This window comes from Arabidopsis lyrata (assembly GCF_000004255.2).
Source record: "Arabidopsis lyrata subsp. lyrata unplaced genomic scaffold ARALYscaffold_3, whole genome shotgun sequence".
Taxonomy (NCBI): domain Eukaryota; kingdom Viridiplantae; phylum Streptophyta; class Magnoliopsida; order Brassicales; family Brassicaceae; genus Arabidopsis; species Arabidopsis lyrata.
This window is the reverse complement of record NW_003302553.1, coordinates 1,834,086-1,860,022: the sequence shown is the minus strand read 5'-3', so window position 1 is coordinate 1,860,022 and position 25,937 is coordinate 1,834,086. Positions and strand designations below refer to the sequence as shown.

General features: G+C 37.8%; 7 protein-coding genes across 9 annotated transcripts; 4 read left to right on the top strand and 3 right to left on the bottom strand.

Annotated features, from left to right (window-relative positions):
* Position 1: 1 nt before the first annotated feature.
* LOC9320557 lies at positions 2–2,053 on the bottom strand. The gene is made up of 2 exons (XM_002882347.2): positions 1,601–2,053; positions 2–1,008 (listed from the first exon to the last, which is right to left on the bottom strand). The coding sequence occupies exons 1-2, from the start codon at positions 1,969–1,971 to the stop codon at positions 354–356; spliced, it is 1,026 nt and encodes a 341-aa protein (XP_002882393.1). The 5' UTR covers positions 1,972–2,053; the 3' UTR covers positions 2–353.
* Positions 2,054–2,666: 613 nt separating this feature from the next.
* LOC9318460 (WD repeat-containing protein 48) lies at positions 2,667–8,569 on the top strand. Its single transcript, XM_021031399.1, has 19 exons — positions 2,667–3,013; positions 3,609–3,718; positions 3,908–4,066; positions 4,197–4,262; positions 4,357–4,446; positions 4,590–4,883; positions 4,992–5,089; positions 5,201–5,236; positions 5,334–5,454; positions 5,547–5,783; positions 5,866–5,961; positions 6,055–6,120; positions 6,265–6,303; positions 6,407–6,541; positions 6,719–7,071; positions 7,215–7,308; positions 7,387–7,569; positions 7,697–7,803; positions 8,119–8,569. The coding sequence occupies exons 2-18, from the start codon at positions 3,620–3,622 to the stop codon at positions 7,793–7,795; spliced, it is 2,265 nt and encodes a 754-aa protein (XP_020887058.1). The 5' UTR covers positions 2,667–3,013; positions 3,609–3,619; the 3' UTR covers positions 7,796–7,803; positions 8,119–8,569.
* On the bottom strand, positions 8,223–8,347 carry LOC110229847. Its single transcript, XM_021030883.1, is given in 2 exon segments — positions 8,223–8,305; positions 8,308–8,347. Coding segments are annotated over 2 exon segments (123 nt in total).
* A 73-nt stretch (positions 8,570–8,642) lies between the features above and the next one.
* LOC9320556 (coiled-coil domain-containing protein 12) lies at positions 8,643–10,328 on the bottom strand. Its single transcript, XM_021031400.1, has 5 exons — positions 10,254–10,328; positions 9,882–10,016; positions 9,427–9,559; positions 9,199–9,313; positions 8,643–8,965 (listed from the first exon to the last, which is right to left on the bottom strand). The coding sequence occupies exons 2-5, from the start codon at positions 10,007–10,009 to the stop codon at positions 8,907–8,909; spliced, it is 435 nt and encodes a 144-aa protein (XP_020887059.1). The 5' UTR covers positions 10,010–10,016; positions 10,254–10,328; the 3' UTR covers positions 8,643–8,906.
* Positions 10,329–10,447: 119 nt separating this feature from the next.
* On the top strand, positions 10,448–13,651 carry LOC9320555 (probable nucleolar protein 5-2). The gene is made up of 9 exons (XM_002884443.2): positions 10,448–10,620; positions 10,923–11,027; positions 11,136–11,177; positions 11,283–11,462; positions 11,544–11,708; positions 11,910–12,110; positions 12,233–12,730; positions 12,833–12,967; positions 13,122–13,651. Exons 2-9 carry the CDS (start codon positions 10,947–10,949, stop codon positions 13,413–13,415), a joined length of 1,596 nt encoding a protein of 531 aa, XP_002884489.1. The 5' UTR covers positions 10,448–10,620; positions 10,923–10,946; the 3' UTR covers positions 13,416–13,651.
* Positions 13,652–14,595: 944 nt separating this feature from the next.
* Positions 14,596–18,263, top strand: LOC110230510 (probable serine/threonine-protein kinase At1g54610). Of its 2 annotated transcripts, XM_021033754.1 has the most exons (9): positions 14,843–14,984; positions 15,375–15,419; positions 15,564–16,070; positions 16,150–16,434; positions 16,509–16,826; positions 16,923–17,159; positions 17,317–17,417; positions 17,552–17,669; positions 17,746–18,263. In XM_021033754.1, the coding sequence occupies exons 3-9, from the start codon at positions 15,648–15,650 to the stop codon at positions 18,037–18,039; spliced, it is 1,776 nt and encodes a 591-aa protein (XP_020889413.1). In that variant the 5' UTR covers positions 14,843–14,984; positions 15,375–15,419; positions 15,564–15,647; the 3' UTR covers positions 18,040–18,263. The 2 variants fall into 2 exon arrangements, with proteins under 2 accessions (XP_020889412.1, XP_020889413.1); XM_021033753.1 differs by having other exon boundaries at positions 14,596–15,419.
* Positions 18,264–18,371: 108 nt separating this feature from the next.
* On the top strand, positions 18,372–25,411 carry LOC9320554 (protein HASTY 1). 2 transcript variants are annotated; one of them, XM_021033751.1, is made up of 22 exons: positions 18,372–18,586; positions 18,928–19,029; positions 19,180–19,323; positions 19,422–19,502; positions 19,592–19,661; positions 19,984–20,054; positions 20,130–20,293; positions 20,388–20,459; positions 20,545–20,782; positions 21,125–21,187; positions 21,286–21,573; positions 21,651–21,764; positions 21,894–22,020; positions 22,116–22,285; positions 22,426–22,527; positions 22,933–23,036; positions 23,128–23,413; positions 23,545–23,786; positions 23,884–24,387; positions 24,471–24,765; positions 24,867–25,050; positions 25,134–25,411. In XM_021033751.1, the coding sequence occupies exons 1-22, from the start codon at positions 18,476–18,478 to the stop codon at positions 25,208–25,210; spliced, it is 3,609 nt and encodes a 1,202-aa protein (XP_020889410.1). In that variant the 5' UTR covers positions 18,372–18,475; the 3' UTR covers positions 25,211–25,411. The 2 variants fall into 2 exon arrangements, with proteins under 2 accessions (XP_020889410.1, XP_020889409.1); XM_021033750.1 differs by having other exon boundaries at positions 18,373–18,586; positions 25,130–25,411.
* Positions 25,412–25,937: the final 526 nt, after the last annotated feature.

Below are 25,937 nucleotides of genomic sequence, written 5' to 3'. Positions count from 1 at the left end.
CTTTGCAGTATTATTGCTGACATTATATCAAATTACTGAAAAACAAACAAGTGGTAACAACTTACAAAATATGAAAAAAGAATTTGTCTTTGGTTACAAACAAAAGAATCTAGCCTCATCTCTTATAGCATTTGGCTACTACTGTATATAAACAATACATGTATCTCCCTGACCACAAACACAAAAATTAAAGTAACCTGATACAGAACAATCTTTCTAATTCACCGCTTTTGTAGAGAGTCTTTCCCTTTGTTCACCAAAACAACCTCTAAACCTCCATAAAGTCTTGACAATGGAGAGCAATGGCGTGTAGAGAAAACCGAAATACACTCACAATAATACTTCAACCGGCTTTATGTTTTGAACCGTCTAAACCCGAACCAGATCTCGTAGTGATTAAACAGCAGGCTATCATGTGTTTGTTTTCCAAGATACTCAAGTCCTAAACTTGCTAGCTTCTGCGAACACTTGTCTTGTCCTAACCGCGAACAAAACTTTACGTTATGTGACACAAAGATTCTCCCGTCGTAGGGCTTCAACTTGTCTACTAGTCTTTCGAGTCCAGTCCACACGAGTTTATCAGGCATGTGGAGAAAGACTGCACTTGCGTATATCAGATCATAGGTTGTATCTGAACCAAACTTGCTGAATTCCATGTCATCGCCTCTGACTATAAGAGGTCGTTTATGTAGAAGTCCTTGAGATGGAAGCTCGTACCTTAAAGCAGCCATTAGAGAAAGTTCGTCCTTTTCAAGGCAGTGAAAATGTTGGGGATTGAGATAGCGGATGAAATGCAAACCCACACGTAACGTGCCGCATCCAATTTCAAGAACACGAGAGTTTGGTTTAAGATTGGATGATTCAGCCAAGAACTCGAATACATCGCGACCACCTGCCCACGGTTCACCATAGTTGCTGTGATGCTGCTCAACTAGTAACTCACCAGGACATGGAAGAGCTGTGTGGTTGTTTGCTTCATCTCCTTCGTAATGGGATATACCCTTGTACCTGATTTTCCAAGGAAGTGAAATCAGACAAAGCCAACACAGAGAAAGCTCAAATCTTCAGATTATAAAAAACAGAATAAGAAATGATAATTTAACAACTGGTTATGCAAAGTCAGTGACTATTAAGAATCAAGAAATTAGCAGAACATTATAGGATCTCGTCAAAGAGCCTACATTGATAAAACAATTCTATAAAAATACAATCCACAGCTAAATCACTAAGCAGCAATCAGATCCTTTGCTCTCACTAGATATACATAGGATCTTGATCCCAACATAGTAACATTAAACCATTACCTTACAGATATGGATTCAAAAACTGAGAACAATGTCGCTTTCTAATCACTTAAAGAGGCCATAAAGCTAGTGAATTCACATACATATATATATATATATATATATATATATCATCAATTCCATCTTTGCATTCCGACATTTTGAGATTGATATAGCAATAACCAAACTTTAATCACTAAGCTAACATCAAATGGAACCTCAAGAAATTTACTAGCCACTCAAGTTTCGGAGCTTGAATCTGTAACGCTTGGAACTCAAAGTAAGTAAAAAAGAAGATCGCGAGAGAGGATGATTACTGTTTCAGATCTGCGAGTTGTTGATCTCTAGTGCGAGGATTAATCCCTTTTCGAAGCTCATTCTTCTGCATATGCAAACCGTTGGATCTAATCAGATCTCTAACCCACTCAATATCCTCCTGCGTCGGCGATATCCTCTCCTCCAATCTCAAATCACCGCCGCTTCCACCGACGGAAGCTTCAACGGCGTCGTTCCGGGAAGAAGATAAAGATTCAGGACAGGAGCAAGACGAGAAAGAAGACGAGATGAGGAAGAAGACAGCAGCTGCAAACGAAACGGAGAGTACGAGTACAGGCATGGACACGAAGACTCCTTTCTGCATCGCCGGAGACGATGAAGAAGAAGAAGAAGAAGAGGAGAAAAACGCCATTGATGAAGAAAGACTCTCTCTGCTTAAGGAAACTCTGCTTAAGGAAACTACTAGTGGAATTGAGTTAGTTTACCAATAATAGTATTGCACGATCAACGGTAAAACTGTAAAAAGTTTTCCTTTTTTTTCTTTGTAAGAATATTTTATTCAATAGTTTTGTAATTACTAATTACCAATTCTGTCTTGTAAAATTAATCGTCTATATTGATCCCCTTGACTTATGCTTTTTTAGTGGGACACTGATTTTCTAATGCAGCGTCTTAATTAATCATAGAAAAATCTTTTATTATATTTTGATTTTAATCGGCAACATTAATCCTAGAAAAAGATGAAAAATAAGAGGTTGAATATGAGTAGTGTTTTGCACCAAAAAAAAAAAAAGAAAAAGAATATGAATATGTCATATGTGAATGATTCTTGTATATGATGAACTAACTACTAAGATTTATTGAAAATAAAATGCATACAAATTTTGTAAGGATTATTTGTGGTTTTAGCAGATATTTATTAAATCTCAATAGCTAATTTTCTTTTGAGTGGTCAAAATCTAAATTAACTTTAAGTTAAGTCACTTATCCAATAAGAAAATAACAGCCCTAAGAGGATTTTTTATATAATCTTATCCAATCCCAAAACTATATTTCGATTTTATTTACTAAAACGCTATTTTGTTCTTTATGGGCTCTGATTTTACCAAGTCTCGAGCCTTTGAGAGAAGAGAGTTTTGTGGTTTCCTTGAAGGAAAAAAAAAAAACACTTTTTTTTTGGTTTCTTCTTCATCTTCTTCCAATTCTTCAAACGCCATCACGCCTTTGGAAAAAAGGCTGCTCTTTGTTTGTCCGTCTTGACTCTTCAATTAACAATTTTTCCAAATTTGTGCTAACTTTCGACTTTCTAGATCAATCCGATTCCCAAATCTCGTTATTCACTCCCGCGCCCAACGATCGATTCTAGGGTTTCTCTGTGTGTGTGTGTGTGTGTTTTGGGTTGCTGAATCACGTTGTTACTATCATCGATTTCATCTCAAGTTCAGATTTTTAAGGTATGTTGATGATTTCGTTTACGACTGATTCCACCTTTTTTTTATTCTCATCTTTTAGATATTGTTCAATTTCTGTTCTCCTGTTAGAAATTGAGCAACTAGTTGGAATTAATCGTGTATGTTCAATGGATGGGTGTTAAATTGATCGTTTTTGAATCAAGAGTGAAGAGAGTCTTATAGCTAAGTAGTGATGATTTTGTAATCTCTCTCTCTTTTACATCGAAATTGAGTGTGGCTTGTTGATTTTGATCTTCTTCTTCCGACTATTTTCCTTTTGATGAGTCAATGGAGGATTTTGGGAGCTTATAAGCTGTTATTCCATGTGGATAATTGTTGATTTTTTTTTCTCCGGAATATTTGAGATTCTCTTAAGAGACAGAATCTTAGTCTCAGCTGGGGATCTCTATGGCTGTCCCATAGGCTCTTGTTCCTTCTCGATTCAGACTGATCACTCTACTACTACCAGCTTTTTTTCTTAGCAGCAATATTCGGTTTGGTCTTGTTTTGTTTTGGATGATGATGATAACTAGTCTGCTTGAAGAGAAGGTTGCTTGTCCCTCACTTGCTTGTTTTTCTTTTTTGGTTCTCCTTTCAGGATACTTTGAAATGCACCGGGTTGGAAGTGCCGGCAGTAATGGCGGTTCTGTTCGCACTCGCAAAGAGAAAAAGCTTACCTATGTATTAAATGATGCCAACGACACAAAGGTCAGGTTGTTTTACACCAATACGGTTTATTGCCATCCGGAATTGTGTTACTCTATGTTTGATTTTTATTTTCTAGTTCCTTCATATTCTTTTTAACTAGAAAAGACTTGAAATAGTTTGAAGTTATTAGACATCTCCTTCTCAACTCAATCCTGATGGTGTTCTTCTTATGTTATGTGCACGCTGCAGCATTGTGCTGGCATAAATTGCTTGGATGTGTTGAAGTCGTCTGTTTCTAATGATCAAAGCTACCTCTTCACTGGAAGTCGTGATGGTACACTCAAGAGATGGGCATTTGACGAGGATGCTACCTTTTGCTCAGCTACGTTTGAGTCTCATGTTGACTGGGTATATAGTTTTCCTGACACTGAAATTTAACAGTATAGGGATGATCAGTAATTAGGATTCTGTGTTTCCTGAGATGAATCCTGTTCTATTGTGCATCTAATAATTGCAAACCCCCGTGTTGACTGGTCAGGTGAACGACGCTGCTCTGGCTGGTGAAAGCACTCTTGTTTCTTGTTCTTCAGACACTACGGTCAAGGTTTGTGAATTTGTTTTGCTAGCAGTATAAAACGAACATTGTACTTTGTTTTGTTTGTTGGTTTCTAAATGCGGCTCAATTATTTTGTCTCTAGACGTGGGACGGTTTATCAGATGGAGTCTGTACGAGGACCCTCCGTCAGCATTCTGACTATGTTACTTGTTTGGCAGTTGCTGCAAAAAATGTAATTTGTCATTCTTCATGCATTTTTTTCTTTATAGTTTCACCTAAAAAAAATTGCTTGGTATGGTGGTGCAAGTTTTGTAGGATATATGTGCTTTTCATTGCCATCACATTCTGATTCTATCTTGATTGTATAACTTTTAGAGTAATCTTGTTGCATCTGGTGGCCTTGGTGGGGAGGTTTTTATATGGGATATCGAAGCTGCTTTGTCACCAGTTACAAAACCTAATGATGCTAATGAAGATAGTTCTTCTTCAAATGGTGTAAATGTACCTGTTACAAGTTTAAGAACTGTTGGTTCGAGCAACAATATCTCTGTGCAGTCATCTCCATCTCATGGGTACACACCAACAATTGCCAAAGGCCATAAGGAGTCTGTGTATGCTTTGGCGATGAATGATACCGGAACGATGCTCGTCTCTGGTGGAACAGAGAAGGTATTCGTACACTCCAGGTTGCAGAGAGTATACCTGAGAACAAGAACCTAGAAATTTTTGGGTTTTTGATTTCTGAATATCCTATTCAGTTCTTTCTTTTTATTGCAGGTTTTACGTGTCTGGGACCCTAGAACCGGTTCAAAGACTATGAAGCTGAGGGGGCATACAGATAATGTCAGAGTGCTGCTTCTGGACTCAACTGGCAGGTAAGTTTTCTTTTTTATTATGCCATCAATGGTTTATTTTGGGTCCTTTTGGTACATATTTTTTTCTCTGACTGACTGAGTTTCCTCGTGTTTCTCACCTTGAGACTGCAGGTTTTGCTTGTCTGGGTCCTCTGATTCTATGATAAGGTCTGTATTTTTTCTGAATTAGTTCATAACTATGATACCCACTGGCTGAAGTTATAGTGATCATTTCAGTTCTAACTGGTTCTAAATTCATTTCTAGACTATGGGATCTAGGTCAGCAGCGTTGTCTTCATACCTATGCGGTGCATACAGATTCTGTTTGGGCGCTTGCATGCACTCCATCATTTAGTCATGTTTATAGCGGTGGAAGAGACCAATGTGTGAGTAGACACCAAACTTGCTTCTTTCTTTGGTTCTCTTCCAGCGTATAACTTCCTTTTCGAATTTCATTTATGTGTTATGTTTCCGTCAGTTATACTTGACAGACTTGGCAACAAGGGAGAGTGTTTTGCTGTGCACTAAGGAACATCCAATTCAGCAATTAGCGTTGCAAGATAATAGTATATGGGTTGCAACTACAGACTCCTCTGTAGAGAAATGGCCTGCCGAAGTACAGAGTCCTCAAAAGGTCTTTCAACGAGGTGGCTCATTCTTGGCTGGGAATTTGTCTTTTAATAGGGCGAGGGTGTCTTTGGAAGGACTAAATCCAGTAAGCAAAACAATTTCCTCCTGTAAATGCTTCTGTTTAACCTTTGTTTATTCAGTGTGGTTAACTTTTCGCTTGTCTGCAGCCCCCTGCCTACAAGGAGCCGTCAATAACTGTTCCAGGAACTCACCCGATTGTGCAACATGAGATTTTGAATAATAAAAGGCAAATTTTAACCAAGGTAAAATAGATTTCTCTGAATACTCTGGTAAGAGACCACCATTGATAGTTTTGTAGAGGGGTCAATGATATGTTTTTGGTTTTTCTCTTGCAGGACGCAGCTGGCTCAGTGAAACTATGGGATATAACTAGGGGTGTTGTGGTAGAGGACTATGGAAAGGTATCTATGGAACCTAGACATCTTTTTTGATTCAATATTGATTAATGTATCTGCTGCTGTAATTCTGAAATATCATTATCATTCACCTCCAAATGCAAATGGAGACTAAGTCAGAGAAATATATATCTGTTTCCATCTTTGCAGATTTCATTTGAGGAGAAGAAAGAAGAACTGTTTGAGATGGTAAGTCTCTTGTTTTATTTTCAAAGGTTATGATTCTTTATCTTTAGTGAGAGTAGCAGGTTTGTTTACCTAACTGATATCTTGCTCATATTTACTTTTTTAGGTAAGCATTCCATCATGGTTTACTGTGGATACACGACTTGGATGCTTATCTGTACATTTGGAAACTCCACAATGCTTCTCTGCTGAGATGTATTCAGCAGACCTTAAAGTTTCTGGGCGACCTGAAGATGATAAGGTAGATTAAATGCTTGCATTTTAGTTTATGTTGAATCTAATCAGAAATTTCTCAATTATCTTACTGTTGCATATAACTAATGGATCTCTGTTACCTTAATTGAATATTTTAGACTTTTGTTTGTTCTAACCTAGTCAAAGGAAACCTAATTTTGTCATTGGATTATGTGATTTGTAGATTAATCTAGCTCGTGAAACACTGAAAGGCCTGCTGGGTCACTGGCTGGCAAAGAAGAAACACAAACCCAAACCCCAAGTTCTTATCTCTGGAGATACTTTATCTGTAAAAGATACCAAAAAAAATCTAAGTGCATCAAAAGCTGAAGACAGTAGTGCTGCAAGTGATCCGGTGTATCCTCCATTCGAGTTTTCTTCCGTCTCCCCTCCTTCCATCATAACCGAGGGTTCTCAAGGTGGACCATGGAGGAAGAAGATAACCGAGTATACTGGAACTGAAGATGAGAAGGACTTCCCATTGTGGTGCTTGGATGCTGTCTTGAACAATCGCCTTCCACCTAGAGAAAATACAAAGTATTTGGCACTACCTTGTTCTTTAATCAAAAAAATAGTTTGGACCTTTAGCATTTTCATCACATATGTTTTTACATTTTTTTATAAATAGATAAAACATCTTCCATAAAATGTCTGACTTTGAAAGCTCTTCAAATTTCCAGATTAAGCTTCTTCCTGCATCCATGTGAAGGTTCATCTGTGCAGGTGGTTACACTAGGGAAACTTAGTGCACCCCGGATCTTAAGAGTTCACAAGGTGCATATTTCTGTAAATTGAACTTGTAGTTTTGCTTGCTCTCTCTGTTATTCACTGGCTCCTTACATGTCTATGTAGGTTACCAATTACGTTGTGGAAAAGATGGTCCTTGACAATCCTTTGGATAGTCTAGCTCTTGATGCAACAAGTGTTTCAGGAGGACAACCTCAGCCACTGTTTGCAGGAAATGGATTGTTGCAGTCTGGATTAAAGCCTTGGCAGAAACTTAGACCTTCCATTGAGATCTTATGTAATAACCAGGCAAGTCAGACTTCAAGAGATCCAACTATTGGTCAACTTTTGATTGCCTAGAGAATTCGTTTCACGGATCTCAATTAACTGTTTGCAGTATGAGGCTGAACGAGCTGTTTTTCTGTGATTATTTCAGGTCTTATCTCCAGATATGAGTTTAGCAACTGTACGGGCATATATATGGAAGAAACCTGAGGATCTAATTCTCAACTACAGAGTGGCTATAGCTAGATAACTTTTGAGGTAAAATATTAGAAAAAGGTGAAAACTTATTAAAATGCATTATGTTGGTGTGTTTGTCAAGATAAAATTTGTGGAGCGGCTGCATCTACTTGACGGTTTTTACTTGGAAAGGTGATTTCATATTAGGTATTTTCATCAGAAAGAAAAAATAGAGATACTTGAGTTGGTAGATTTTTCATGTGAGCTTTTCACAACTCCTGATACCAAAGCCTTTGTAGATTGCTCTTTTTGGTTTGAAACAATGATAGGAACAATAATCTATGTTGATCGAAGCCTTGATATTGAATATCACCATATTTATCTATTGCTCTACAGATTGGGATCTGTCTACTGGTGCATTTAATCACATGGAAGTCTATAGCTTTTCATTGCTTTTCCTTTCAAAAAGCATAGATCTTGGTTTACCTTGGCCTAGTGTTTTACTCAGCTTCATGCTGGAGAAATAATTCTGTTCTTTGGAGCTTGGATTCATGAGAAGTGGGCACCAATAAAGGTCCAAGATTTTAGGTGAGATGGTGTCGAAAGCTTTATTGAATTTGTACATTAGGTTTGAGCTTTGCAAAACAAAAAAAAAACTTAGTATCTATTTTTGATTGTTCCCTAATAAATAAACCAATGTTGTATCTAAACTCCAACATCCACTGTGGAAGCAACATGCCGAGAAGAAAGGTCTTAGGAGCTCTGTGTTGTTTTCTCAGACTCCCGACAGTCTTGGGAAAACTAAACCCATCTAGCCCGAATCAGAATGTAATTTGGTTTTTAGTTTGGGATGCTTCCATCTTAAGCGAAGTTATCAGAAACCAACGTAAATCGAATCAAACCAAAAAACGCAGTTCCAATTAATGATCAAACTAGATTAACACCAATGTCGAACCAAATTTAAGAGAAAGGACCACACTTAATTCTACTCGGAATAAATTGCGACTTTTTTTTTCTTCACACAAGAACATAAACCTACTATGTCTATGGCAATGGCAGTAGGGTTTTACACACGAGGAGAAATCAAGTCCTATGGTCTAGTCACTTTGAATGCTTAAACAGTTATACAAAATTGAGTAGAATATAATGTTCGGTGGTGGTTTCTTTGATGGTGTCGTCAGGTTTCAACTTTCTATGGTGTTACCATCAGCTTCAGCCGTCTCACGTTCTTTCTCATGCTCCTCTGCAATTAGATGATGAAAATGCATATGTTAGTTCCATAATAAACAAACACAAACAGATCACTCTATTTTGGACTTGTATGATTTGGTATCATACTACCAACAGATTCAGTGTTCATCAAAGTGTTACTCATGAACCACACACTAATGTCTTAATCTATCCTTTATTATTACTAAAATCGCTTAATTAAGCTTCCATAGACGATATCAGTATGTAGATACAGTTGCCACTTACCCATGAGTTTATACATTGCCTTTTGAGTCCGCCTTTCGAGCTTATCAAGCTTCTTCTGCACATCTCTTCGGAGGTCCCAGTTCGGCTTCTTTGGAGCGATGTTAACAAATGGGTCCTACAATGATAAATTCGTTGTAAGCTTAAGAGAGACAACTAAAGCAAACAATAATTCGAAACAGAGACACTTTAGGTGATCCTTGAACAGAGAAAAGAAAAACAGTCACACACCTCTTTCTTCTCCACAGCAGGTGGAAGTGCAAGAATCGGATCTTCGAATTTGGGTAACTCTGGTGGGGCAAGTTTACCATCCTGAAGCTCCTTAGCTTGGGGAACATAGTTTCTAAACTTCATGGCTGGACCACTGTAAAATCGAAGATAATGCATAAGCAGTACGCAAATGGAAAAAATGGGACTTTCGCTCGAATAATCAAGCAACAAAACCAATCATCTAAGCAAAGTATACATAATGCCAACTGAAATTGGAAAAAATTGTATGGTAATGGATGCTGCAAGAACACCATTATTGATTCTCTCACAAATCAATGCGCAAGAGAAGCTCCTAGTTATGCTATAGCCAACACGCAACATTAACAATTTCATGTGCTAGTCAAATTGTTCTTCAAACCAATACTATAGATAGGAATCAAGACAAACAAAATAAGCAAAGAAGAAAGCAAACTCACTCTTCTTCGACAGCTTCATCCTCTCCGTCCTCCTTGGTCTCAGACAGTTCCTGAGCTGCCCTTAGAGCATTAAGTGCCTCTTTACGAGCAGCAGCTTTTTGTTCTATCGATTCATCTTCACTAGCCATAACTTCCCTGCAAAATTAGGTCATCGACGTAAACATTCACACTAAAGAAGCTTCCTCAAAACACTAATCACACAACTACTTAGTTTAACCCTAAACAACACGCAAATTCGTGATTTCCAGGATCTACGGAACCTAATCAGATGAAGATCTAGCAAAATCAGAGCTAAAATACGAAATAAATTTGAATACAACTATGAAAAAAGTTCTATACCCAGAAAATCAACGAGTAAATTTGAAACCATACCTTGAACTTGAAGCTTCGAGCTCTATAATTTCCAGACAAAAATCTCTATACACTACACGGAGAAACAAAGGGAAATAGAAGATTAAAACGCCGACGGATTACTATTATAAACGGGCTGGTTAAATAATCCATTACTATTATAAACGGGCTGGTTAAATAATCCATTTAGGCCCATTAAGCTGAAAACCTAAACCCTAACTATGGAAGTTATAGAAATACCCCTTATAAAACGCAGCGTTCTAAGAAGGCCCGACTCGTCTTTAACTGCTATAACAACAACACCCTCTTAAAACCCTAAGTGATTCTCCGTCTCCGTCTTCTTCTTCACCTTCCTCTCTCTCCGCAGCTGCTTTGATTAGCTCATCAGGTACTTCATATCTCTCCTACTCTCTCTTCACGGTGAATGCTGTTTCACTTTTCGATTCTTGCCAGAGATTGTGGAGTTTCGAATACTCGGACACAGTTTTAAGGCTTTTTGTAGTTTATCTCTCTGTTTCTTTTTTTCTCCTGTATTTCTTATGTGATCAAAAAAGTAGGATTAGGGTTTATAGTGAATGCTGTTTCTTGCTAGTTTTTGATCTCTAAACGTTAACTTTTAGTTTAATCAGTGTGACTCTGATTCGTATCTTTACTGTTCTGATTTAAGTTTTGTCTTAATTTTCTCTTCAGGTCCAGCTTAAGAGTTTTGTGAAGATGGTCTTAGTGCTATACGAGACAGCGGCTGGTTTTGCCCTCTTTAAAGTGAAAGATGAAGGAAAGATGGCTAACGTTGAGGTGAGTTATCTTCATTCTTTTGTAGTCTCTTATCTCTTCCTTAAGGTTCTTTGTCTATTGTTGTTGTTCTAAAAGTAGTCCTGGATTAACTTCTTTTTTTTTTTGCAGGATTTGTGTAAAGAGTTCGACACTCCAGACTCAGCACGAAAGGTGAATTCTTTTGCTTCTTCATGCACTAATAAAGTGTTTGGTTTCAGAACATCTGAAACTAGATTTAGTGTTGAGTTTCTCATATGTTTTTTTTTGGTGTACCAGATGGTTAAGCTAAAAGCTTTTGAGAAGTTTGACAACACATCTGAAGCTCTCGAAGCTGTGGCTAAATTGCTGGAGGGAGCTCCAAGCAAAGGTCTGCGCAAGTTTTTGAAAGCTAATTGTCAAGGTGAAACCTTAGCTGTGGCAGATTCAAAGCTTGGGAATGTGATCAAGGAGAAACTGGTTTGTAATTCCCATTATTACACCCTTATATTCCTGTCTGGTCTGTGTTTTGTTTCTAATGAAATTTCTTAATTCATTCAGAAAATTGATTGCATTCACAACAATGCTGTTATGGAGCTTCTACGAGGAGTTAGAAGTCAGTTTACTGAACTCATATCTGGGTTGGGTGATCAAGACTTGGCACCTATGAGCTTGGGTCTGTCTCACAGTCTTGCCAGATATAAGCTAAAGTTTAGTTCTGACAAGGTACTTTCTGTTCTTGACTAATTATATTGGTCTTTTTATTTGGTGATATGTCAAGTATATGAATTTTTTAACTGATCTAGGCTAACTTGTGTTAAATTATGGAACTTTTGTATTGAACTCGCCTTTGATTATCCGATATTAAACGTTTCCTGTGTTTGTCTTTGTTTCACTTGCATCTCCTAACGGTTTAGTTTTTGTCAGGTGGATACCATGATTATCCAAGCTATCGGTTTACTTGATGATCTTGACAAAGAACTGAACACATACGCCATGAGGGTTAGAGAATGGTATGGATGGCATTTTCCCGAGCTTGCTAAGATCATATCAGACAATATCCTATATGCCAAATCTGTTAAATTGATGGGAAACAGAGTTAATGCTGCAAAGCTAGACTTCTCCGAGGTAAATTTCATGTTTTAAAACTGTTTTTTCATTAACAAAAATCATTTTTTAAACTGTTTTTTCATTAACAAAAACGCCCTGATTAACGTCTGAAGATTCTCCTGTTTCTGGTTACATTGTAGATCTTAGCGGATGAAATTGAGGCAGATCTCAAGGACGCAGCTGTGATATCCATGGGAACAGAAGTCAGTGACCTAGACTTGTTGCACATTCGTGAACTCTGTGACCAGGTTCTTTCTCTTTCTGAGTACAGAGCTCAGCTTTACGATTACCTGAAGAGCAGAATGAACACAATTGCTCCCAATCTGACTGCCCTTGTTGGAGAGCTAGTTGGTGCCCGTCTGATTTCTCATGGAGGTAGTTTATTGAACCTCTCCAAGCAACCTGGGAGCACGATTCAGATACTCGGAGCTGAAAAAGCTCTCTTTAGAGCTCTTAAGACAAAACACGCCACACCCAAGTACGGTTTGATTTACCACGCATCTGTGGTTGGTCAAGCAGCACCAAAGCACAAGGGAAAGATCTCGCGGTCATTAGCTGCTAAAGCTGTTCTTGCTATTAGGGTTGATGCTCTTGGTGATGGCCAGGATAGCACTATGGGACTTGAGAACCGAGCTAAGGTAACAGCACTCTTCAATAGCTTTCCTCTTGTTGATATATCTCTCTGAACGATCTTTGGTCTCCTTCTGATGATATTTCTGGTACCTGTTGATTTCTAACAGCTTGAAGCGCGGTTGAGAAATCTTGAAGGAAAAGATTTAGGACGTCTGTCTGGTTCAGCTAAAGGCAAACCTAAGATTGAAGTCTATAACAAGGATAAAAAGATGGGATCTGGCGGTCTTATCACTCCTGCTAAGGTCAAGATTATTGCCTCTCTTTTTTTTTTTCATCTTTTCTTAATAGTTTTGGATTTGTGTCAGAGAAACTCTCTGTTGCAATTGATTTTTATATCTCTATCCATTTGTTCTTGGGTTTATGAAGTAATCTGAGCTGTTTTTTTGTTATGTGCAGACTTACAACACTGCTGCAGATTCTCTTCTTGGGGAATCCTCGGCTAAATCTGAGGAGCCATCGAAGAAGAAAGATAAGAAAAAGAAGAAGAAGGTAGAAGAAGAGGAACCCGAAAAGGAGGAGCCATCAAAGAAGAAGAAGAAGAAGAAAGCTGAAGCAGAAACTGAAGCCGTAGAGGTTGCAAAGGAGGAGAAGAAGAACAAGAAGAAGAGAAAGCATGAGGAAGAAGAAACAACTGAGACACCAGCCAAGAAGAAAGATAAGAAAGAGAAGAAAAAGAAGAGCAAGGACTGAGAGAGAGAGGAAAAGATTTTGAGAAATCTGTGAGTGTAAGAGATTAGTGTTTTTGTTGAATTGCATTTTATCTAGAGGAATAGGTGTTTTAAGATAAAACTTAGTTTTCTGAAATCATCATTTTGAATGATGGATTCATATTTAAATCCTTTCCACCCAAACATTATATTTGTTCTAGCCTTCCGGATGATTAATTTTGGAACTCTTATTTTAATTTCTAGTTTATAGTTGTAAAATATTCTCCTTGCATGATTTCATATCTGGAAGATGAAATAATTAAACAAAAATAATGTATTCCGATAAAATCAAACGTGTTTATTTGCTAATAATGTAGATTCGCCAAATAAATTTCTCTTTGATTATGATGTTAAAGATTTACAGGCGGAGTATCTTTTTCATGATCGTATTTGTTGACTATGCATGTTTATCTTGGTTATTTGTCTGGCAAAAGAATTTGTAATCAATTTTAGAAAAATCCAAATTAACGAGGTCATTAAAATTAGTATATCTTCAGTAAAAATACATAATTATTGTAGCTAATAATAATGCTTAGAATGAATGTATAAACAACACATAGCTTTTTAATCATTAAAAAAAAAATGGTTAGTTCTAAAGGACAGAAGTAATCACTAGTTCCTTAAGCTTTTGTTCCTTGTTTGGTTTACAATAGAGTCTTGATAAAGGAGTTTCTTTGATTGGAAAGATGAAGGAAACTCTCATTCCAATTCCTATTTTAATATTAAAAAAAGTCAATAGTGTTATTTTAATAATACACTCCAAAATTAGGTGGATACATACCAAATATTCTTTATTTATGTTAAGTAATATTGTTTGACCAACTGAATTATAGATCAATTTTAATTTTCTATATGATCCTTAGTCATTGAGAAAACCACTTCTTTAGCACCATTGGACCTCTTACATCACTATCTTCATTTGGTAAAAAAAAAAAAAAAAGAGTTTTCTTCTGTTTAGCCGTTTCATATCCGAAATTGCGTTATTAGTGACGAAAAATCATTTTAATACTAATACTTCTTATATAAGATGTTTTGTAAATTAACTATGTATTTTAAAGGTCCTCTAATTAACTATGCATTTGAAAATATATGATTATGTGTTAAAAAAAATCACTATATAATAATAAGGAAATTACAGAACTTAAAAAAAAGAAACAATAAGTCTCCCCAAACTTTAAAAATTGATAATTGTGATCGAGAAAAAAGAGAAAAGAGAGAGAAGAAATGAGTCGAAAAACAAGAAAACTAAAATTTAAAATTGGTGCTGAGAGGGTTTAGGTTGGTGGGGGCTGAAGAAGAGTAGTAACTTTGAGCCTTTTTGACCAGGAGCGGTGTTGCGTCCAAAAACAATTACTTACACATAATAATAATAACAAAGAGCCAACAGATCTTCGTCTGTTTCTATTTATTCCTTTTTCTTGTCTGATTCGCAGAAAAAAAAAAAGAGAGTTCTTTTTCAAGTAAAAATTCTGAAGCAGTTCAACGAATCCTTCTTCTCCTTGAGAAATTTTTACCCAAGTTGGTCTCTTTACTTCTCTCTTAAATAATGGAGGTAAAGTATATATATATTATTGGTCTACGAGACTAGGACTCTGTTGTTGAATATGTGTATGTATCACCTTGCCTTTTTTCCAAAGCCCTAATTGATTTTTCTTTCTTCTTTTTTTTTGTGTGTGTGCTTTAAAGGTTTCATTTTTAAAATCTTCTTGGACTCCATTTTTTCCTTTTCCTCTTTTCTTCTTTTTTGCCTCTCTTTGTGGAATTTTTGAAATCATCCCTCATTCCATTCCTATTTTTGTTTTTTCTTTGAGTTTGAGTCAGCTTTGTTTGTGTGTGTGTGGATGTATCTAAATTCTGAACAAGTTTCAGATCTTTACCTTCCTTTGACTTGTCTCCTGTCTTAAAACTAGGGTTTAATTTTCTTTCTCTGTTCAAGTCTCAGATTTGACCAGCTGGGTCGAGAATTTCGCTTCTCCTCGATCATAAAGTAAGTAAATTTCACCGACCCTTTTTTCAAAGTCTCCTGTTTTAGTCAAATCTGATCTTCGATGTGTTTCGAGTTGAAATCGATTTTCTTGTTTGTTTCCTGATTTTTTCCTGTTTGAATTTTCCATTTATGTGTGTGTTGCAGTCAAACTTGATTCAAAGTGATTTGATTTCGCCACAGAGATCTCTTTTAGAAACATGTTGAGCAAATGAAGGTTTGTTTGATGAGATGGGTTGTGTATTGGGTCGACCCGGATCATCAGGATCAGTTTCTGGGTCTAGAGACGAAGTTAGTACAAGGATTGAGTCTAATCGACATGAAGTTAACAATGTGTCTGTGACCAAAACCGAAACAACAGAGAGCACTAGTGTTGTTGTTGCTTCTGCTTCTAATGGTGAGGAGGTTAGGAATCATGAAGCTGTTGTGGATCAGAAGGAAGAAAATGGCTTTGTTGTGACCGATGCCAAAGAGAGGAAATCGAAAGGCGAAAGAAAAAGGTCTAAGCCTGATCCGAGAAGGAGCAACCCGCCAAAGAATTTGCTGGGTGAGCAAGTTGCAGCTGGATGGCCCTCGTGGTTGTCTGAAATCTGCGGGGAAGCTTTAAGCGGATGGCTTCCACGAAAAGCGGATTCCTTTGAGAAGATTGAGAAGGTGAGAGAAAAATCTGTTTTCATTTTCTTCTTTGCAATGATTTTGGGTAATTGAAAATGTGTTGTTTATGTGTGTGTAGATTGGATCAGGAACGTATAGTAATGTGTACAAGGCGAAAGATTTGTTGACAGGAAACATTGTGGCATTAAAGAAAGTGCGGTGTGATGTTAATGAACGCGAGAGCTTGAGATTTATGGCTAGAGAGATTCTGATTTTGAGGAGATTGGATCATCCCAATGTCATTAAATTGGAAGGTTTGGTTACTTCAAGGATGTCGAGTAGTTTATACTTGGTTTTCCGTTATATGCATCATGATTTAGCTGGTCTCGTCGCTAGCCCGGACATAAAATTCACTGAGCAACAGGTTAGGCCTTGGTGAAATAGATTCACAAAACCAGAGGCAAATCATAACTATACTAATAATGTTTTATGTTTCAGGTCAAATGCTATATGAAGCAACTACTCTCAGGGCTCGAGCATTGCCATAACCGAGGAGTTCTTCACCGTGATATTAAAGGATCAAACCTTCTTATAGACGACGAGGGAGTTCTTAGAATAGGCGATTTCGGGCTTGCAACGTTTTTTGATGCAAGTAAACGGCAACAGATGACGAATCGGGTTGTTACTTTATGGTATAGAGCACCAGAGCTTCTTAATGGTGTTATCGAGTACGGTGTCGGTGTTGATTTATGGAGCGCCGGTTGCATTTTACCTGAGTTATTAGCTGGTAGACCGATAATGCCAGGTCGTACCGAGGTCAGTTCTCAAGTGATGATTTTTTTTCAGGTTTGAGAAGAGAAAAGTTTGAGTTATTCATATGAAATTTAAACTGGGATAATGTTCACGCGGCAGGTCGAGCAGTTGCATAGGATATATAAGTTATGCGGATCGCCTTCTGAAGACTATTGGAAGAAGATTAGACTTCCTTCTACCCATAAGCATGCTCATCACAAGCCTTTACCACAGTATAAAAGAAAATTAAGAGAGGTTTACAAAGACTTCTCTCCTGGGGCGCTTTCTCTACTCGATACGCTTCTAGCGCTTGATCCAGCTGAGCGCCAGACAGCTACAGATGCGTTGATGAGTGATGTAAGTTTTTTGCAATGAAAAGATTGAAACTTTAAAATAGAAAAATAGTTGGGGTATCAAGTTAGATGACAGAAATGAGAGTGACGCAAGTTGTTTTTGTTGGTGACTCGATATTGGTGAAAACTTCCATGGCCGGTTTTTTGTTGTTGTTGTGCAGTTCTTCACGATGGAGCCACTGGCATGTCAACCTTCTGATCTCCCGAAATATCCTCCAAGTAAAGAGATTGATGCCAAGAGACGAGACGAAGAGTATCGAAGGTAAAGGTTTCTGTTCTAGTTTGTGTATAGCTAAAACCGAATCTAGTATGGATAGGTTTGGTACAGTGTCAGTTTTAGTCAAATATGTTTTGGTTTGGTCTACCGTTGGTTGAGAGATGTATTCATTTCCGCAGACAAAGAGAAGCACGTAAGGCCCAAGGAGAGAGTGGAAGAAGAATGAGACCCCGAGAACGAGGCCCAAGAGCAATGCCGGCTCCTGAAGCCAATGCCGAAAATCAAGCTAACATTGATGTAAGAATTTAAACAAAAAAATTGAATCTTTTATCTGTTCATGTCTGAATCATTTGGACTTGTTCTCTTAAAACAGAGGATGCGTTTGATCACACACGCGAATGCCAAGAGCAAGAGTGAGAAGTTTCCTCCGCCACATCAAGACGGGTTGCTCGGTTTTCAGGTGGGATCTTCAAGGCGACTGGATCCATCAGAGATACCGTATAGCACAAACTCATTCACATCATCTTACTCCAAAGAGCCATTTCAGAGTTGGTCAGGCCCTTTGGCTCCCATAGGAGCGTCTGACTCAACCACAAGGAGGAGAAACGATATTAACAAGGAGAGAAGAATGGCTTCTAAGGTTAAAGGCAAAAGAATCGTTGTTTGAGATTATTAGTTATTATTATTCATCTCCAAATTTCAGAAGTTTCCTTTTTGATAGAGAGATACTTTGAGGGAAAAAAAAAAAAAAACAAAATTCCGAAATTTTCTTCTTTTTTGGTGGGTTATATATGTTCTTTATTTGGTTGCTATGTGTATTGTACAAGAGAATTGACAAAACACTGAAATGAGAGAAATTATTTACATTCTATGTAAATTATTTATTTGATCCTTCAAATTTATTTTTATTGTAAGAGTTGACGTTAGAATGTCTTTGAAATGGAAATTATAATAATAAAAATCGTATATAGAGAGACCTAAACTTATTCTTTACATATATATAAATCGTAAACCCCAAAACCCAAAGCCAAGCCAGAGAGATTCTGCAAGACGAGGAAGAAAGTGTGGGAATCTCTACTTTTGGTAAAGTTTCATCGCAAGTAATGGAAGATAGCAGCTCCACGGCGAGTAATGTGGCCCGAGCTATTCTCGCCGTCGTCGATTATAGCTCCACGTCCGACACTCGCAAATCGGCGGTCGAATTCCTGGATTCTGTAAATTCTTCTGTCTGAATTTTCTCACTTGTAGTCTGTAATCGATTTATGTTGCATGTTGCATATATGATGTAGCTGGTGTCATCAAGCTTAAAGGAGGATTTGTGACTTTGGGGTTTAATTAAAAAAAGCGAGCTTTTTTCATTGATCTCTTGAATCTCGAGTTAGTTCTAATTGGAATTTTCCTACCTTTTTGGTCAGAAAAAGAAACTGTGTTGTCGAAAGAGTTGTTTATTAGCTTAACCTAATTTTGTTCGATTAGCTGTGTTGAAAGTTAGTTTTTGATCTTGTTATGATGGTGTTTGGATTGAGTAATGTGCGGTCTTTCAAAATACTTGCAGATCAAATCTGGAGATGTCAGGGTTTTGGCAAATACTTCTTTTCATCTTGTGAAAAAAGAGTGGTCTTCAGAAATTCGTCTCCATGCTTTTAAGATGCTACAGGTTTGTATTGCTTTTGATTTTTTTTCTCTTCTTTTACTTAAACTGCTGTTGCTGAATGAAACTGGACTTGGAAGCTAAAGGACGGGATTTAGAACACATTCGATTTTAGTGTCATAGAAACCTTATCGTGAAGCTATCTCTCTTTTGCAGCATTTGGTTAGACTACGATGGGACGAATTAAGTCCTCCGGAGTGCAGGGATCTTGTTAATGTTTCTGTCGAACTAATGTCAGAGGTTGCTAATGCATGCGAGAATTGGCCTCTTAAGAGTCAGTCTGCTGCCCTTGTAGCTGAGGTAGGAGTTCTAATTGGTCTGAGTTTTTTTCATTTGCTATGATCATTTCTACTTGTTCCCGTTCACTTTCTCAGATTAGTAACTTTATGTTATTGCAGATAGTTAGAAGAGAAGGCCCTGATGTTTGGCAAAAGATATTTACTTTATTAACTTCATTGTCTGCTCAGGGCCCCTTACAAGTAAAATGCTCTTTCATTTATTTACTTTAGTGATTTATTTATCGCGGCAATCATTGAAATTGTTCCCATCTGCTATTCTTAAACAATAGGCTGAATTGGTCTTGATGACGCTGAGATGGCTTCCTGAAGATATTACAATTTACAATGACGACTTAGAAGGTATTTAAGATTGACATATACTTTATTTTCGTAGTAGTCTGTCCACAGGGGGAAGCTTTTTCTAATCTTGAAGTTTAGGGTAAGCTAAATTGAATCGGTTATGGACAGACACATCTGCTAACATTTGTTAGTTTTGTAATTCTTTGTGCTCACCTTAAGCTTTTCGGTTTAGTTATACTTAAATGGCAGATCACTCTGGTGGACTCCAGTTTTATCATTATGGCTTAGCTCAGACATTTTGAAGAAATTAATGGGCTATAAATCTTTTCATCCTCTGAGCTCCATCCTCCTAGTCTAACTTCTGTATTGGACATCTCTTCAGGTGACAGGCGTAGGCTACTGTTGCGGGGACTTACTCAATCTCTGCCTGAGATTTTGCCTTTATTGTATAATGTATGCCACCGATAAATTCCTCTCAGTAAAGTTGTTTTGCTGCCATGGTAATTTACCGAATATACTAAAATGCAGCTTCTTGAGAGACACTTTGGAGCTGCAATGAGTGAAGCTGGTAGGCAGCAGTATGACTTGGCAAAACAGCATGCAGATGTGGTTATAGCTTGCTTGAATGCCATTATTGCATACACTGAGTGGGCTCCTGTTCCAGATCTTGCCAGATATGGAATTCTTAGTGGGTACGGTTTTTGTTCACACCCTTAAGAAGATTGTTATATTGATATTAGCCCTGCATTATTTCTTGCTGATGACGTGCTCGCATACTTATAACAGGTGCAGCTTCTTACTTTCTTCTCCTGACTTCCGTCTTCATGCTTGTGAGGTTTTCAAACTCGTCTGCTCAAGGTATGCAACTGCGTTGTTTGATCTGATGTGCTTACGTGAGCACGCATAGACAGCTTTAATTTTTTTTTACTTTTCTTGTCTGCAGAAAAAGACCCAGTGATGCTTCTAATGCAGAGTTCGATTCTGCAATTAGCAATTTGTTTCAGATCCTGACGAATGCCTCGAGAGAATTATTATGTAGATCCTCCTCAAGTTCTAGCGTTATAGATGAAAATGATTATGATTTTGCTGTATGCTTGTGTGAGAGTATGGCCTCTTTAGGCTCAACTAACTTGCAATGCATCTCTTCTGATGGTGGTGTTATGGCTGTTTATCTTCAGCAGGTACTGATTTCGTATTGTTAATGTGTTATTTTGATACTTAACTGTATGTTTTCAGTGAGAAGCTGGAGATATTAAGTTATATTGAAAAAAACCCTGTCTGTGCTGCAATGGCATTCTGAAACAGGATAAGTTTGAGATATTATTCTTCGTTCTTGAATGACCCGAGTCCAAGTGTATATTAAATTTTGAATGCTTGCTGATATATTTTGGTTGGATCTAAGCCAATTATAATTTTAAAATCCTTCTATTCATGTTAGCAATAATATTTTGCATTAGTAGTGTTTTTTCCCCACAAATAATCATGTTTAGTTTATGTTGCCTTAATCGTTTTTATTTGTGTAGATGCTTGGCTTTTTCCAACACTTCAAGTTGGGCCTTCACTTCGAGGCACTTCTCTTTTGGCTGGTATGTGGTCTTACTCTGATCCAACCTTCTTCATTGGGAAATTTCAAAGACAGACATATTTGTTGCTAACTTCAGCGTCTTTTCCTTTTGGGTTTTAGTCATTGATGCGGGATTTACTTCCAAAGCCTAAGGCTGCGGCTTATCCAAGTGGTGGGGGATCATCAACTGGCGGTGTAGATAGTTCAAGCCAGGTTGATAGTGAAAAGAAAAAGACTTTAAGTCTTATTAATGATGACATCTCTAGCGTTATACTGGATGTATCTTTCCAGCGGATGCTCAAGAAAGAAAAAGTTCCTACTGGAATTGCTCTTTCGCTTGGGCCCCTAGAACTCTGGAGTGATGAATTTGAAGGGAAGGGAGACTTTGGCCCGTACCGATCAAAGCTTGTATGTTCCTGAACCAAATGCATTGGGTCTTACATTCCAGACACACACTTAACTAGAAACTTCTTTCTTTTGTGCAGCTAGAATTGATCAAGCTTACTGCTTCTCACAAGCCTCTCATCTCCAGTACCAAAATATCTGAAAGGGTGATTACACTCATTAAGCACCTATTGGCTTCTCCAGCACCTCTTCAGGTTTTGTCTCGAGCACTTGTTTTCCGCTGTTGACTTCCTTTGACAATCATGCACTCTTAGATTTCTGCTATATGGAGGCCTCTTTGATGATCCAGTTCTTATTTAAGCTCATGGTACAAACATTCTCAGGATGTAGCAGTGATGGACAGCCAGCAGTTAGCACTTGACTGTATTGTGGCAACGCTTTTTGATGGATCAAATGAGTTTGCTGGTGGAAGTTCTGAAGTTCATTATGCATTACGTGGAATATTTGAGGGTATATTGCAGCATATTTCACATTCTCAAGGTTTTGTTTACTATGTCTGGGCTTGTATAATACTAATACTCGGTATCGTGCTGTTGATGGCCCAGGATTGCTTCAGCAGCTTCTCTCTTTGAAATGGAATGAACCAGAACTTATGAAAGTGCATGTGCACTATCTGGATGCAATGGGTCCCTTTCTCAAGTATTTTCCAGATGCAGTTGGAAGTGTCATCAATAAATTATTTGAGCTTCTCACCTCTCTTCCACACGTTGTGAAGGTTTATTTTTATTATTTTTGTATTTTACATACATGCGCTCGGCTCATACATACAAATATGACGTTTTCACGTTTTCAATTTTTTGACAGTGCACAAGTCAATGTGTGGATGAGTTATCTAATAGCTTGTTTCTTTGGCAGGATCCAGCTACTAGTACATCTAGAGCTGCAAGATTGCAGATTTGCACATCTTTCATAAGAATAGCCAAAGCTGCAGAGAAAAGTGTTCTGCCTCACATGAAGGTAGCTTTGATCTCTCACTAATTACATTTAGGAACTCATATCAGTAAACGCTGGAAAATTGTTTGCAGAATGATTATGAAAGCTAAATAAAGTTTTTAGAAGGCAAAAAAAAAAAAAAATTGTTTGCAGAATTTATGTTTTGTAAGCTTGTGCTGTTTGATATATGGATATACCACCACACAATTTTATGGCTACCTTCTCTCTGGAAGATACCTTTATCATACTCTCGTGAAGCTCGGTATCATGATTTATGACATTATATGGCTACTTTCTCTCTGGGGAAGATACCTTTATCATTTTTGTGGCAGAAATCTTATTGTGCATTTTCTTAGTGGCCTCTCTGGATAATCTATAGAACAAAAAAGTCATGTCAAACGTCATCTTTACAGTCATAATTTTGTACAGGGTATTGCTGATACAATGGGGTATTTGACAAAAAAAGGAACTTTACTCCGTGGGGAGCATAACATTCTGGGTGAAGCATTTCTTGTTATGGCTTCCTCAGCAGGGTAATGTTTGATTCAAAATGAAGTTTAATATATTGAATATCTCCAGCTTCAGATTTGTCATGTTCTTAGATATAATCTAAACTTGGCGCAGAGCTCAACAGCAGCAAGAAGTTCTAGCTTGGTTATTGGAACCATTGAGTCAACAGTGGATCCAACCAGAGTGGCAGAACAATTATCTATCAGACCCGATGGGTCTTGTTCGTTTATGCTCCAACACATCCTTCATGTGGTCCATATTCCACACTGTTACATTCTTTGAGAAAGCACTCAAGCGAAGTGGATACAGAAAAAGCAATTTGAACACGACCTCTGTGACAACTCCAGCTTCACATCCTATGGCTCATCATCTTTCTTGGATGTTGCCACCCCTCTTAAAAGTATGCTCTGAAATTGTGGACCTGCTTAGTAAAATTCATAATAAGTTCCTTAGTGCCATATTGGGATGACTTTTTCGTTTTTGGTTTTGCAAGATTAACATGACAACATTCTTTTTTTTTTACATTTACAGCTACTCCGTGTTCTTCATTCCCTTTGGTCTCCCTCTGTATTTCAAACATTACCCCCAGAACTGAGGGCAGCAATGACAATGACTGATGCTGAGCGATGCAGTCTCCTTGGTGAAGCAAATCCTAAATTGTCAAAAGGTACATCGGTTTATGCTGATGGGTCATTCGATGGAAATAAGGAAGGACAGGTCGAGGCAAGTGAATCTGATATACGAAATTGGTTGAAAGGTATCCGAGATTGTGGGTAAGTTTGTAGTATCCTCCTTTGAGCAAGCCTTGCATTGATCATTTGATTTTTCTCTCATTTATTTAAACTCATAAGTGTTTCTTTACATATTTAGATACAACGTGTTGGGCCTATCAACAACCATCGGAGAGACATTCTTTAAATGCTTAGATCCTAACTATGTTGCGATGGCACTCATGGAAAATTTGCAGTCGATGGAATTCAGGCACATTCGGCTGTTCATTCATACGTTTATAACTTATATAGTCAAATCTTGTCCGGCGGATATGTGGGAGTCATGGCTCGGAGTGCTTCTGCACCCATTGTTTATTCACTGTCAGCAAGCTCTCAGCTCCGCCTGGCCCGGTCTTCTACAAGAGGGCAGAGCAAAGGTTCCGGACTTGTTTGGCATACAAAGTGGATCAGACATGAAACTTGAAGTGATGGAGGAAAAACTGTTAAGAGATTTAACTCGGGAGATTGCGACTCTCTTTTCAACAATGGCTTCTCCTGGACTAAACACAGGAGTTCCAGTTTTGGAACATTCAGGACATGTGGGTCGTGTGGACATGTCTACTCTCACGGATTTGCATGCGTTCAGATCCAACTCTATGGTGGGGTAAGTATACTACCTTTATATATTTCAGATTAAAAGTTATTTGGATAAAATAGATAATAATGGGGAAAAAAATTGGATTGCAGTTTCCTCCTGAATCACAAAAGCGTAGCTCTACCAGCACTGCAGATATGTTTAGAAACCTTTACCTGGACAGATGGAGAAGCGACCACCAAAGTCTGTTACTTTTGTGGTGTTGTTGTTCTTCTAGCTAAACTAACAAATAACGTGGAGCTCCGAGAATTTGTTTCAAAAGATATGTTCTCTGCAGTCATCCGCGGCTTAGGCATGGAGTCCAATGCCATTAACAGCCCTGATTTAGTTAATATATGCCGTGAAATATTTATCTATCTCTCTGACAGAGACCCAGCTCCTCGCCAGGTGAGTTTAAATCAGAAGCATTCATGGTTGAGTCCTTTTGCCTGTTGTTTTTGAATTAGAGCTTGCCTTGGTTTTTGATCTTGTTTATTCGATGCTATCAGGTTTTGCTTTCGCTCCCGTGTCTCACTCCCAACGACTTGCATGCTTTTGAAGAAGCTGCAGCCAAAACTACCAGCCCCAAAGAACAAAAGCAGCTTATGAGGAGCTTGTTGTTGTTAGGTACTGGGAACAACTTAAAAGCACTTGCTGCTCAAAAAAATCTGAATGTTATCACCAATGTCACAGGTAACAAAGTTTCACTTCACGCTACGATATCTCTGTTTTTTTAACAGAATCTAAAACCTGGCTTCTTTTTTGCCTTCAGCAAGATCGCGGCTACCCGCAAGCGCTTCAGAAACAATTGGAGCGGGTGTTTTGTGGGAGGAAGAGCTCTTACAATGATTAAAGAGTTGTACAGAGTATAAATAGAGTTTATTTGAGATGCCATGTAATAGTAGAGAAGCAGGTTTCTGTTTATGTCCTTACCTTAATACCTTTACTTGTTAAATTCATAGGTAGAAAGAAGGAACCTCTTACCAAAGCTTCCATGTGATAAGCAAAGTTTTTGTAATTTCGATTTTGCTCTTTATCAGTATTATTTAATCAATCGGTCAATTCGTGATTTCACAACAAAAAAGTAGGATTTTATTGTCAAATAAAGCACTTACAAATATTGTCTGCTTTCTACTATAACCTCTCTAACGCAAAAATGAAATAACGGTTTAATCTCAATTGCCATGATTGATACCTTGTAAAGACCTCATTGCCATTTACATCCAAGGTTTGGTAAATAAACTCAGCAATCTCCTCAGAAGAAAGAAACCAATGATTAAGAGGATAAGTGTTACACATTAGCAATAACAAGATATTAAAAAGTCAATTTATCATCTTTCCTGTGTTGAGTGACAATATCAAACATCTTTTCTCCTAAAGAACCACTCAGACCAAAATACTCCTGTGACAAGATCGATTTCCAATTGAGAAAATGAAGATGAGATTAGTTCCGATGAGTACCTGGAAGCAGAAGTGAAGCGATGATCAACAGAAGACGAATTCGAATTTTCCATTTTCGCCGTTTTTTTTTTTTTGGTTTCTCTCCTCTGTTCTCCGGCAGGTTTCGTCGTCTCTGTTTA

Excerpts from the sequence above, each read along its gene's own strand:
- LOC9320557 (XM_002882347.2), bottom strand. The coding sequence starts at position 1,971 with ATGGCGTTTTTCTCCTCTTCTTCTTCTTCTTCTTCATCGTCTCCGGCG. Across the intron at positions 1,009-1,600 it reads CAACTCGCAGATCTGAAACA|GTACAAGGGTATATCCCATT; the intron begins GTAATCATCCTC and ends TTGGAAAATCAG.
- LOC9318460 (XM_021031399.1), top strand. The coding sequence starts at position 3,620 with ATGCACCGGGTTGGAAGTGCCGGCAGTAATGGCGGTTCTGTTCGCACT. Across the intron at positions 5,455-5,546 it reads GCGGTGGAAGAGACCAATGT|TTATACTTGACAGACTTGGC; the intron begins GTGAGTAGACAC and ends TGTTTCCGTCAG. Across the intron at positions 7,570-7,696 it reads AGATCTTATGTAATAACCAG|GTCTTATCTCCAGATATGAG; the intron begins GCAAGTCAGACT and ends TGATTATTTCAG.
- LOC9320556 (XM_021031400.1), bottom strand. The coding sequence starts at position 10,009 with ATGGCTAGTGAAGATGAATCGATAGAACAAAAAGCTGCTGCTCGTAAA. Across the intron at positions 9,560-9,881 it reads GATGAAGCTGTCGAAGAAGA|TGGTCCAGCCATGAAGTTTA; the intron begins GTGAGTTTGCTT and ends TCGATTTTACAG. Across the intron at positions 9,314-9,426 it reads CTGCTGTGGAGAAGAAAGAG|GACCCATTTGTTAACATCGC; the intron begins GTGTGTGACTGT and ends TTATCATTGTAG.
- LOC9320555 (XM_002884443.2), top strand. The coding sequence starts at position 10,947 with ATGGTCTTAGTGCTATACGAGACAGCGGCTGGTTTTGCCCTCTTTAAA. Across the intron at positions 11,028-11,135 it reads GAAAGATGGCTAACGTTGAG|GATTTGTGTAAAGAGTTCGA; the intron begins GTGAGTTATCTT and ends TTTTTTTTGCAG. Across the intron at positions 12,731-12,832 it reads GACTTGAGAACCGAGCTAAG|CTTGAAGCGCGGTTGAGAAA; the intron begins GTAACAGCACTC and ends GATTTCTAACAG.
- LOC110230510 (XM_021033753.1), top strand. The coding sequence starts at position 15,648 with ATGGGTTGTGTATTGGGTCGACCCGGATCATCAGGATCAGTTTCTGGG. Across the intron at positions 17,160-17,316 it reads CAGATGCGTTGATGAGTGAT|TTCTTCACGATGGAGCCACT; the intron begins GTAAGTTTTTTG and ends GTTGTTGTGCAG. Across the intron at positions 17,418-17,551 it reads CGAGACGAAGAGTATCGAAG|ACAAAGAGAAGCACGTAAGG; the intron begins GTAAAGGTTTCT and ends TCATTTCCGCAG.
- LOC9320554 (XM_021033751.1), top strand. The coding sequence starts at position 18,476 with ATGGAAGATAGCAGCTCCACGGCGAGTAATGTGGCCCGAGCTATTCTC. Across the intron at positions 19,030-19,179 it reads ATGCTTTTAAGATGCTACAG|CATTTGGTTAGACTACGATG; the intron begins GTTTGTATTGCT and ends TCTCTTTTGCAG. Across the intron at positions 21,188-21,285 it reads AGGCACTTCTCTTTTGGCTG|TCATTGATGCGGGATTTACT; the intron begins GTATGTGGTCTT and ends TTTGGGTTTTAG.